Here is a 12,730-nt window from a genome sequence, read left to right as displayed (position 1 = left end):
TCACCTCTGGATTATCCATTTCTCGACTCATTTCAAGAGGGATTCAGAGCGACCAGGATGGTGAGGAGAGTAAAGTGATGCCCTACCGGGAAGAGGGGGACCCCGGGGAGGGCAGGGTTGGGGGTGAGCATTGTCTCCATGTGTTAAGGGCCATCCTTAGAAGAAGGAGAGATGGGTCCTCAGGCATCCAAAGGGGCACCAGAGGCGGCCCATCTCTAGAGAGGGAAACGTTTCCAGAAAGGGTGAGCCTTGTATCTTCTCTGTCTGTGAGGTGGGTTAGAAGCCGCCTGGACCACTGGTCAGCGGAGCTCTCTGTGCTCACTGCTCACACAGTGTGGTCCAGGGGCTGCAGTGTCGGCCTTGCTGGGAGCCGTCAGGAATGCAGATGCCCAGGCCCCACCCCGGCCAGCCGGGACCTGCCCACATGGAGGCTGCCAGGCTCAGGAGAGGTGTTTGGATGGGGAGTCACGGGGGATGCTCCATCGCTGGTGGCGGGGTCGCTGTCTCTCCACCCTCGTGTGTCAGGAACGTCCCCGGTTATCTGCCCTGCTACCCACCTCTGGACAAACATCCGCTTCAGCAAGTAAACAACAACGGTGACAAACCGTCAGTCCTTCTGTTCTCTGTCCTTGTGCATAAGAAGCACCTCTGACTACGTCCCTGTGACATGATGCTGGTCCTCCCCAGAGGAGTGGCATGGCTGCCACTGGGCGCTTTGCTCCCGCTCAACCCCATGGACACACCGAGGACTGGCCAGGGGTTGAGCAGGGCTGTCAGGGCACCGGCTCCTCTCCTCCCTTCCCCCTGCAGTTATGGGGCAGTTCTGTCTGGCTAGAATGACCTCACGATTTCTCTCTTTTCTAATGAAATGCCGATGGCACTGTGTTCATAATAGTCTTCACGTCGTGCTTTCTCCTTAGTCCTTACTTGGAGCCTGTCTTCGTTTTTGTGGTTTGTGGGAAACATGGTCTGCTCTTGTGTTTCAGCACAGAGTCAGCTGCTGCAGGATGTCCCACGCGGAGGCCCCGGGGCTGCCGCAGGGCCTACGGGGCGCTAAGTACCAGAGGCCCGGGTCCCGTGTCTGCTCCGTGCACTTGATGTGGGACACTTTTTAAAGCACCTCATTAAACAAAGTCGAGGTCACATAAATGCTCACCAGGAAGACCTCAAGGAGCCTGGGTGCTCACACAGGTAGCGTCTGGCTTCATTTCTATTGAAAAAAGCATGACACTGACCAGGAGGGCTCCTCTGACAGTCATTCATTTACTAAGAAACCAATCGGCACAAAGGATCATTAGGTGCCCACTCGGTGCTGAGCTTCGGGGTGTATCCAGGAGCTCCTGTCTCTGCTCCTTTCCCAGGAGGCTAAAATCCACTCGCCCAGAGCCCCCAGGGCCATGGGGGCACCGCCCATACTTCAGGTCCCGAGGTCAGGCTGGGCCCCTCTGTGCTTTGTCTGAAACCCCCTCCTTTCTCGACACGCTGCCCCTTGCTCCCCCGCTGACCGGCTGGTTTCCCAGGGGACGTTTCCTAGTAAATCACGTGCTCATGAATCCTTGCATTGCGTCTGCTTCTGGGAAACTCAGCCTAAGGTGGCTCGGCCGTGTCTGACAGGACAGAAAGTCAAGTAAACACACACACACATAAACAACGGCATATCAGCACTGCGACCTGGATGCTGGCGAGAAGGCAGCCAAGTGAAGGGGAGGAGAGAACACTCTGGGTCCAGAGGGGGCTGCAAAGCCGCCTGGGGGCTGGGAAACGGAGGGGGACCAGGAGGCTGGAGGTGGTGGGGACAGAGTGAGAGGCGAGGCGATGGGGGTGGGCGACTGCTCACGGGGCCCCTGCGTGTCTGCATTTTATTTAACTCAGTTTGGGTGATCTGCTACCTAACGATGTATCAAAGGGATCAAAGCAAAAGTACTAGAAGAGGAGACACAGTAATTGACTAGCTTACCAAAGGCTTGAAAATCTATCTATTGTCTAGAAGAAACACGAGAGGAAAATCCCGTACAATCTACCATATTGAACCATGTCCAGATTTCACCCAGCCTGGGCCAGCAGAGCACGGGATGGTTTGCTGGAGAGACAGGTATCCTCTGGGATCTGACCTCAAGTTACAGCTGTCCCTCCACTGCATCCCTGACCCTCCACCATCAAGCCTCCCTGAAACACCACTGCTTTCTCTGCTAAATTCTTCCTGAATCTGCATTTTACAGTGTAGACCTCTCTGGGTAAGGTCTTGTGTAAGGTTATGACTCCAAGCAACGTGTTCTGTTTCTCAATATACTCCTTTCCACTCTGAGGAATGTTCCCCAACTTCTCAAGTTTTACCTGTTTGATGATTACACAGACGCCCCCCAGACCCCCTGGTGGTTCTCACCTTTCCAGACTTGTCCACACGGCACTACCGCAGGCTGGTGTACGTTTGGCTTCATACGACATGAAGACTTACAGGTGCCTCAGATGAACCGTGCAAAGGGAACATTTTCCCACTAACACTGCTCTCAACCGTGCAAAGGGAACATTTTCCCACTAACACTGCTCTCAACAGCACACACATCCTGCTGCGTGGATTTGTTCTTTAACTGGACAAAGGCTGTTTTCCTAACTTGGCCTCGTGTTTCTCCGGTGACGGGGCTGTGGTGCACAGCGTGGTTTTCATTATCCAGGAGGAAACAGCCTTCCTTCTGGGACCCTTGCCGACACGCAGGCCAGGCCAGGTGGGGCCATCCCGCTTCCTCCCACCTGTGAAGGGGGGCAGCACCCTCCCTGGAGACAAGCCCGACGGGAATCCTCAGCACTTTGCACAGCGAGACCTCTTTCTTGCCTCCTCCGTGTCTGTTTCCTCCAGGTGAATATCAGCACCGAGCACCCGCTGCCCGGGGCCGCGAGGAGGGTGTGCAGGCTCTGCATCCGGAACGATGGAGTCTCCCTCACCTGCTAACGGTCTGAACGATCTGATGATTCTCGCACCAGCCAAATGCCTCTTGTTAACAAAAACCTAGCTTAACCTCAGCCCACGAGTGCCGGCCACCTGCACTGCCTCCCCCGTGTTAGTTTCTTTTTGCATCTCAGAATTCACAATGCACCCAAACTACCTGTGTGTCAGTCCTGTGAGCTTTTCCTTCTGTTTTTAAGAAATGCCGTGAAATGGTTTGTTAGGGAAAAAATGGAAAATATTGGCAGTCATGAAGTTGGGCTCATCATGGATTTCTGTGGTTATGCTGCCATTGTTTCCCCAGCAGCGGGACGGACAGAAAGCTGAACAGACCATAATATGGGGGTGACACTTCCCACGATTCCCTTAAAAAGGACGTGGTCATCACCAATACTTTGAATTCAAAGGATGTGCTTCTTCTAACAAACTTGAAACTTTCTTATGACATAATGTCATTATGACATTATGATGTGGCAGGTGGGAGCTGAGGGGCCAAGGTTAAATGGCATCCCCTGGGCTCCAGGCCATGAAGAGCGTTTTCTGCACACCTGGAGGTCGCTGAACGCAGGAGTTAGCGGCAGGCCCGTGAGGAGACACGTTTCATGCACCGTCGAGCAAATTTGCCCCTCGGGGACTCCAAAGGATCCTCTTGGTACCGAGTTTTGTTCACGAGTATTGCTTGAAATAGGTGGACCTTTGGCTAAGCTTGGGGAAAATTTATTAAACCACAATTTGGTTTAGAACAAAATTTTACTGGTATTTGTTCAAAACTGAGTATGGAAGAGATTCACCAAAGTCACGGGCCCGCCTTTCACTGTTATTCAAACCACATTTACCGTGTTAGCACGTTCAGCTCACAGCTACCCGTAAATACGTAAAAGCTGATTTCATTACAGTAACTGTAGTCTTACAACGATGAAAGATTCCAGTTCCAGGTGGCCACAGCTACACGGATGGCTCTCTCCCACTTGCAATTCTGAGCAGGGGCTCAGAAGCCACAGCTGAGAGATCAGTGTGAGCTTGAATGAGTAAAAAGGCTTTTATTTCCTTGGCATACAAATTTGGTTTGATGTCCCAACCCTTCTGCTTATCAGAAAGTGTTTCAGGGAAACGTGACGAACGATCCCCTTGTGTTCTTATGACAGATGGGTTTATTACCTCAGAGGTTCTCTCCTCATCAAACGGCTCTAATTACAGGCTCCAGTGCATTTTCCTGGCACGTGTGAGATGAGAGTATAACGATATTGATTTTTATTGTGTAAGAAACATGCCGCAAGTCCCACATTGATATGAGAGTTTTCCTTGACATAGAAAATTAAACCGGTAAATAGCGCACTGCTGTTCCAATCATGCTTGTATTTCACACAATAGTTTTGAATTTGTCTTTGGAAATCGTAAGTATGTAGGATGCCCTCAAAACATTTACTTCGTAAAGGTAAATTTAATTTCCAGGTGAGAAGTTATTCCCACAGGCCTCTTTACAGAATGAGGTGCTTGAGGAGTGCTAGGTAAGATGTGACTATAGGAAATAAAACAGATTTCCTGTGCGAATGGTCCATGCATAGATCCAAAGAAACTGGAATATCTAAATACATTTCTTTATTTACAGACTGTCTCAAGGGAGGAAAATGAGTAATTGAATTTCCTAATGCTGTAAGTGGATATATGTCATATTATTTAAAGATAATTAATTCGATTAAAATTCTTAACCTAACCACCAGCCATCTGTGGGCATTTGAACATATTCTTGTCCATGTCTAGTGCCTGTTGGGAAATGCATCTAGCGCTTCAAATAATATCCTGCAAAACTTCTGGTATAACAGAGACAGGAGGCAGGCCTGTCCCTGAGAAATGACTGAACAGAATTGTCCAAACAGCCTCATCAGGGCCCTCTGCACTGACCCAGGGCCAACGATAAACTGAGGGGCATGTGCTTACGAACCACTGCTAAATTCTGAGTCAGAATAGTGTGAGTCTGGGGTGTTCCTGCTCTGGGCTGATCTAAATCCACCACCAGCTTGGCCATGAAGTATTTCTGCTAGGGTGGAGCTACCCTTGGAGGCCAGAAGCTTCACTGCTAGAAGGAGCTGAATTGACTGGGGAGCACAGGGTGGAAACTCCAGTCCCAGATACAAATTGGAAATCTTGCAGCTCTCCCAAACTATGGCTCTAGTCCTGGTTGGGCCAAGTGGCAGACAGCAGGATAACTCAAGAATTTAACAAGGAGCTCCTGGAAAGGAGAGGACCACAGCGGCCTGGGGATCTCTCCTCACATCCCAGGCTGATGTGAGGCTGTGCAAATGCATATTTGCCACCAAAAGGCAGTAAGAAGAAAAAGAGGAACAACAATAACAAAACCAAGAAACATGTAGAAAACAAAAATCAAAATGGCAGACATAAATCCAACCATTTACAAAATTACAGTTAATGCAAATAGATTAAATACTCCAATCAAAAGACAGAGATTGTAAGACAATTAAAAAACAAGACCCACCTATGTGTTTTCTATAGAGACACACTATAAATTCTGAGACAAAAATAAACTCAAAGCAAAATGATGGAAAAAGATACCTCGTGCAAACAGTAATAATAAGGAAGCTGTGGCAGCTGTACTAATGCCACACACAATAGACCTGAAGACAACAAATATTATTAGACACAGAGACTGGCATTTTATAATGATAAAATGGTCAATATTCCAGCAACATATAACAATTATAAATGTACATGCACCAACCAATAGAGCCCAAAATACATGAGGCAAAAGCTGACAAAACTGATGAAACGACCAGGAAGATAAGCAACAAAGACAGAAAACGTGAACAGCGTGGCCAACTCAACTCAACAAACATTCATGGGTTCTTCACACAACGACAAATACAAGTTCCTTCACAAATGCACAAGGCACGTTTCCCAGAACACACTGTACGTTAGGCCACACGTCACATCTCAATAAACTTGAAGAGAAATTATACAAACTATGTTATTCAACCATATGAAATTAAGTTAGGAATAAATGATAGGAAAAGTGTGGGAAATCCCTGAAATTTGGGAATTAAACAACACTTTTATAAATAACCCATTAAGAAAATAAATAAATCACAAAAACACTTTTATAAATAACTCATTAAGAAAATAAATAAATAAATAAACCCATTAAGAAAATAAATAAATAAACTCATTAAGAAAATAAATAAACCCATTAAGAAAACAAATAAACCCATTAAGAAAATAAATAAATAAAAACCCATTAAGAAAATAAATAATCACATATTAGATGATATTTTGAACTAAATCGAAAATGAAAAAATATATCACAATTTATAGCAGGCAGTTAAAACAGTGTTCGAAAGTTACAGCTTTAAATACATATATTACGAAGGAAGAAAAATCTCAAATCAATAACTTAGAAACTAGGTAAAGAAGAGCAAATTTAGCCCATAGGAAATGAGAGGAAAATATCATAAATATCTGAGTGAAAATCATTGAAATAGAAAACCGAGAAGCAAGGACAAACCAATGGAAACAGATGACAGATATTTGAAAAGATCAAGGAAATGTATAAACCTTTGGCTAGACTGAGACTGAGCAAGCAAGAAATGGAAACTCACCAAAATTAGGCATGAAAAGAGGAGACACTGCCAACTGTATAGAAAGTGAGAAGATTTAAATGGAATATTATGGACAATGTTATGCTGACAAATTAGGTAACTTGGATAAAATGGGCAAATCCCTAGAATGACACAAATTACTAAAGCTGAGTCAAGAAGAAAGGAAAACCTAAAGATTTGCTCTAAAATCATAGAGAAATCAGGGCTGATCAGTAATCAAAAATCTTCCCACAGAGAAGAGCCCAGGCCCAGATGGCTTCACTGTGAATCTGAATGAATACCTGAGAAGAAACAGTACCAATGCTGGGCAGAGTCCTTCAGAGACAAGAGGAGGAAACACTTCCCAACTCATCCTATGAGGCCAGGGTCACCCTGACACCAAAGTCAGAAAAAGACAAGAAGAGGAAGCTGTAGTTGTCAAGGACCAAGACCCCTCACGGGCACAGAAACAAACATCCTTACCGAGTTGTTAGCTCATTAAATCCAGCAATATTTAAAGAGGAGCAAACACCATGGCCGTGGGGGGTTTATCCCCAAATGTAAGGACAGTTGAATATATGAAAATCAGTTAATATAATAGGTCACATAAATACAATAAAGGACAAAAATTCCCAGCATTTGCCATTTTTTATATTAAAAAAAACTCCTGTTTAACCAAGTCTTGACAAAGGCTGCTCCCTGCACCCGATTAAGAGCCTCAAGGACTTGGTCCTTAATCTGAGTCTGAGCACTGACCCCGAACCAGGAGCGAGGCGAGGACCCCCAGTCACCACCTCTGTCACCAGCGCACGTGAGGGTCCAGCCCAGGTACAAGGCAAACAAACCAAACGAAACCCGGCCTCCCCGCCCCACCCCGGAGCAGCCTCTCACATCCTCATAGGATGCTAAGATCGTGGTTAAAACACTGCCTGTTATTTTCTGAGTGATTTCAGTTTCCTCTGGGTGCACTCTTCTATTTTTGTTCTTCTGTTCTTTGTTCTTCACGCTTTGGGGTTTTCGTCAAATGTTTGCGAGTCCTCCCTGCTTCGTTCCTGTGTGTGAAAGAGGCCTCTGCAAGGTCCTACCCTGAGTGTGAAACCCTGTCTCTCCCAAAAGGTTTCCGGTTTTTCACGGGAGGGCAGACTCAGGGCTTGGACAGCCCAGGTGAGGGCTCAGACATGGGGAGGTAGCTGTGTCTGAAACAGCCGTTCAGGGACCACAGAGTATCGCCATCAGGACACAGGAGTCTGATGCCAGGAGAGCCACCTGGGACCCCTCCAACCTTCCACCTCTCATGTGCAGCGTTAGGGACAGAGCCTGTCGCCCAGTGTGGCTGCCGGGATCCGACGGCAGGGTGAGCAGAGGGGCTGGCACAGGAAGATGCTCCACAAACACACGTCGCCTTCTGCTTTCTTCCCGTGTCACTATTTCCCAGTGATGACATCCCATGTGCTTTCCAATGGATGCTGGAGGCTTGGCTTTGTCACAAAAGGGCGACGATCAGCCTTTCAACATGCAATGAGGCCCCTCCAGCCCTGACCCGCACCCGCTTCATTTCATAACTTTAAGCTCAAATTTTATATTTTGCAGAACTGCTTTATTACTTGTGCCTGAAATCTCTCTGCTTGAGTTTGTTTGTGTGAAAAGGAGACGTGATTTCCTGCGGTTGGGGCCCCGTGAGCTGTGGTTTTAGCTGCGGTCGGGTACCAGGAGGAGGCCCCGGATCGTGCACCCAGAGCGTCCCGAGGGCCCCCGAGGCGCCTGCCCGGTCACCCTCCATCCCCTCGCACCCCCGCAACTCCCCAGGCTGACTCTCCGCTGTGACGGGCTCCCACTCTCCTGGCAGCGCACGGCAAATGCCGTGGCCGAGGCCTCCGCACAAGATGCTTTCAATCAGCTGCAGATCCGCTCATGCCAGCACCACCGCTCCAGAGGCAAATGAAGCTGCAGGAGCTCCTACAGATGTGCGCCCAGTGAGCGGACCCGTCTGGACCAGGCCACCTCCACTCCAAGTGCTGGGCAAGTCCAGGCAGAGGTGGGGGCAGAGGAAAGGCTCCGGTGACAAGGCCCTGCTCCTACCAGGGCAAAGCTCTCTGAAAACTGTGATTTCCAGGAAACAGAATCGATCTGCTGTAGACTGAGTGAAGCCATGGAATTCCCCAAGGAGTCAAAACCACATTTTCCCTTTTATCGGAAGTAGAGCTGCCTTCTGGGAAGAGCCCCACATCAATACGGACCATGTTTTTTTTTATTTGAGTAACAATACGACCAGGACTGTTCTCATTCTGTTCAGTTCAATGATCTTAAAAAGTGATGCTTGCTCTGTGGGAGCTGCTGCAGTCCTGGCCCTGTGGTTGGCATGTTCCTATCCTGTCACCCTGAGCAGCCCCTCCCACACCGACTTTTGTCTTGGCCATGTGACTTGCTTTGGAAGATAAGATGTATAACGTGTGCTCCACGGCAGAGACTTGAAAAGCCCTGGCTCCCTGCTCACCCTGCTCTCTGCTCCCGGAATCCCCACCACGGCCGCCACATGATGAGAGGCATGTGGTCCTGTCACCTCTGTCACCCGGGCCAATAGCCCAGCCCACATTCTCAGGCTCAGGCCAGTGGGGGAACCCGGCAAGCCCAGCAGAGCAGCCTCCATCCAGCTGAGACCCCTGCAGAATGCTGACCCCGAGAATCACGAGCTCACAGGGCTGTTAGAAGCTACCGATGTGGGGGATATTTGTTACACAGCAAATGCTAATGCGTACATGTCCATTATTTTTTCATGGAATGGGAAAACAGAACACTTCCTGCCTGTAGGATGTGACCAGAGAGAGGGGAGACCTGAAGCCCACACGAGTGATGAAGAAACAGCGTAGGCAGGGCTACCTCTACATTTTCAGTCTACTAAGTGTCCCCCACTTTTCACTGCTGGGGATGTTATGTGTTGGAGCTGATTTCTAAGAACTTGTGACAAAGCTGAAAACCCTGTGCCAGCCAGCCTGGCCAATGGGGGGCTTGGGACCCTCTGTGCACAGAGAGGCCCCGACCCTTCCTTCCTATCTCCTCCAGACAATGGCAGGTACCACTTCCTGAGCATCTGTTCACTTGTAATGCTGCCCTGATTCTCTCATCCTCTTCTACGACAGGCCCCTCGTCCTGCTCTGCAGCCAGAGCAGCTCTGACGATGCACCCCTACCTGAAACACCCCCATCCCCCCAGGATCCCCTACACACGAGCCTGCATGGCGGCACCCCTGGAGCTGCAGACAGGCTGGGCTCCCAGTCTCGGCCCCGCCCCTCCGTGGGGCTCCTCTTGACCCTATTACTGTCCCTCCTGTCTCCAAGCCTCTGGGTTTGTGTCCCCACCTAAAATCCAGTCTCCCCGAGACGGCAGTGAGGTCCTCAGGGAGAGGACCCCGCGTCCCCTTGGTCCTGCCTTCCCGGCCCCACCAGGTCTAACCCCTCGCTGTCCCCACAGATCTAGGTTGAACACCTCTGTGTGTCATCTGCTCACGACGTCCCTTTGAATCTCACCCCCTACCCCGATGAACCTTCTTGCCGGAGGGTCTCTCTCTCCCTGGCCAGGTACAACCGGGCGCCTCCTCTGCAGCCACAACTGAGCCCCACGCTGAGCTCGGGGGTCAGCCTCTCCTTTGGAGGCTCTCGGAGCAGCAGGTTTCCATCACCATAACTCCCGCGTTTCGCTGAAATTGCATCTTTGTATGTCTGCTTCCTAAACTCCACGCAGCACTTACACTTTGGCTTTAGGCAAAACCCCAGACCTTGGTAAAGGTGGACGCTCAACAGAGGCTCCTGAATGGCAGCTAAAGCACTCGCCCAACTTTCTCAGATTTCAGCATGGCCCAAGCTCACCCCCGCTCTGCCCCTTGACGGGGTCCCCCGGGTGTGCTGGTCTTCCCGACGGCCTCCGACAGCTGCCCTCTGCTCCACTCCCCGTCAGCTGGGTTCGGGGCTGTGTTCACAGGGTTTGCTACAAAAGCACATTTTGTTTTCCGTTTCTGAATATCTGTTTGGACTAAAACCACCTGTCCAGCTGCTTCTCGTTCTCGTTTTACCTCCGGTCCTGACGCCCCTGGTCTCCTGGGCCCATCAGTTCCCTGTGACCTCACTGACCTTCTCCCCAGTCTGGGCCCCCGCGGTGGGGCTGTCTACTCGACACCCTCCCTTGCTCTCTCCTGCCTCTCCCAGCTTGCAGGCAGGAAGCAACGAGCTTGCTCTGCCCTGAGCCTCCCCTGCTGAAGGGCGGCCGGCCGTCACGGGGAAGGTCACAGCGCTCGGGCCTGACCACACCTGCACACAGACCCCTACCCCCACCCCCAACGCTGGCTGTCTCTTCTAGGATGGTTGCTTCCCTGAGTCACCGCCCTGAGGGTCTTTACCCTCCCCCAGCTCCATGACCCTCCCGCACGTGGGCCCTCATCCCATCCTCTTCCACCTAGAGCACTTGGACTTGGTAACCTTCTCAGACAAGCCTTGTGTGGACTGCTTGAGAAAGATCAGACTTCTGCCTGGACGCCAACTCCTGCCTCCCCAGCCCCCCAGCATCCTCTGCCCTGGACGTGTCCCTCCACCCACAAAAAGTTCTCACCTATCAAAGTAGGAAACCAACTTCCTTTCCCTCTGACCACACGCTTCCTCCTAAAGGTCTCTCCCTCCCAACTGACAGAAACCAGCCCTTCTCTCCCTGCCATGCATGTCCTGGAGGAACCCCCTCTAGCCTCACAGCAGCAAAATGACTGCCCCCCGGCTTGGGCGCTGGCCTCCTGGGCTCAGACCGCTGCAGCCTCACCCTTGCCCTCCACGGGGGCGGCCGTGCATCACACCCCAGCCAACACGCACATTTCTGGGCGTGTGATCTGACGCCTGTGCCTGCCCTACGGGAGACAGGATCCTGCAATAATTCAGCTCGTCTGTCCCTCATGCTATCAACTTCAACTGTTTCTTCCAGCAGGTTTCAGCTATTCCAATGATCCTTAGTAGACGCTCTGGAATGTCAAATTAAGGAAACCACACGTAGCAGCAAAAATATCCCAAATTGTCCCCACACGTGTACTTCCAGCCTTGTGTGGCCCTAGGACCATGAGTCCCCCTCCCCTGCTCGCTTTTGCCAGTGACCGGTCTCCCCTGTGGGCGGGGTGTCAGCAGAGCCCCACCCCCTGCCAGCACTGTCAACCGTTAAATCCATCTTAGCCCTGTCCGACGGCTGTGACCTTGTGCCCTCTCTGACCAGAATCTCTGCTGAAGCCCCCCAGGTCCTGGTCCTCAGCTCTTTCTCCGTCCCCGCATCTTCCACAAATGTTCTGAGTGAAGGGCACCCAGAAGACTTCGGTTTCCCTGCACTTGCGCACACTGGCTTCACGCCCCGACTTCTGCCTGGCACTTGTATCCCGCCGGAGCCCCACACCCTGCTCCCGAAGGCCCATGACAGACACGCGCTCTGACCTCCAGCTCCTGGAACCCCTCCTCCTCCACGTCGTAGGAGAGCGTGTGGATCTTGATGTCTTCGGGCGAGAGGTCGAGGAACTTGCCGTCGGGGTACTCCAGGCTCTCCTTGGTGGGCGACCGGTCCTCGATGAAGGTGGTCTCACAGCAGTCGGCCGCCACGCTGTCCCCCCAGGGGTGCAGCACGCCCTCCGAGTAGAGGATGATGTTGGGCCGGTAGAGGGACTCCACCGACTGCTGGAGGGTGTTGGGGTCCAGCAGCTGCTGGACCGGCTTGTTCCTGCTGCCGTCCGGGGCGGCCGGCGCTGCGTTGCCCACCATCCGGCAGCTCTGGTACTGGGGCGCCGGGTACACGGACACCAGGCCATCCCTGCTCTCAGACACGAGGCTTCTGGTGTTGATCAAGCCATTCCTCTTGCCGGCCTCGCCGAGCTTGCCGCGCACCAGCCCGCTCTTCTGCTCCACGACTCCAGCCATGGCGCTGTCCTCCCGGCCGGGCGTCGGGCTGGCGGGCTGGACTTGAGGGTCACGCTTGCCTCACGGGGCCCATTTCTCCTGGAGGAGGAAGAAACGGAGATGAGACAAGAAAATCACGCCTGCAGAGCTGCTCATCAGCCAGACCCTGGCTGTCTCAGGGTTTCCCGGTCACCGGGGTGCACAGCCGCTGGTCCGAGCCCACCTGCTCTGCCGAGTTAGACAGGCTCCATGGGGGCAGCGGCCAGAGGGAGCCAGAGGTGGACTCCTTG

The 12,730-nt window shown here is 51.4% G+C and overlaps 1 protein-coding gene across 2 annotated transcripts in view; it reads right to left on the bottom strand.

The window, feature by feature from the left end:
* SYNDIG1 (synapse differentiation inducing 1) overlaps nucleotides 1-12,461 on the bottom strand; it is a gene marked incomplete at both ends in the record, with an annotated part of 56,478 nt that extends 44,017 nt beyond the window's left edge. For both annotated transcript variants that reach the window (XM_082671291.1, XM_082671292.1), the window contains one exon: nucleotides 11,985-12,461. In XM_082671291.1, coding sequence (XP_082527417.1) covers nucleotides 11,985-12,461 — 477 coding nt within the window. The remainder of the gene's footprint in view (nucleotides 1-11,984) is intronic.
* Between the last annotated feature and the right edge of the window lie 269 nt (nucleotides 12,462-12,730).

This window comes from Grampus griseus, assembly GCF_964374135.1.
Source record: "Grampus griseus genome assembly, chromosome: 14".
Classification (NCBI taxonomy): domain Eukaryota; kingdom Metazoa; phylum Chordata; class Mammalia; order Artiodactyla; family Delphinidae; genus Grampus; species Grampus griseus.
The sequence above is the reverse complement of the archived record's forward strand: the minus strand, read 5'-3'. Positions and strand labels throughout refer to the sequence as shown.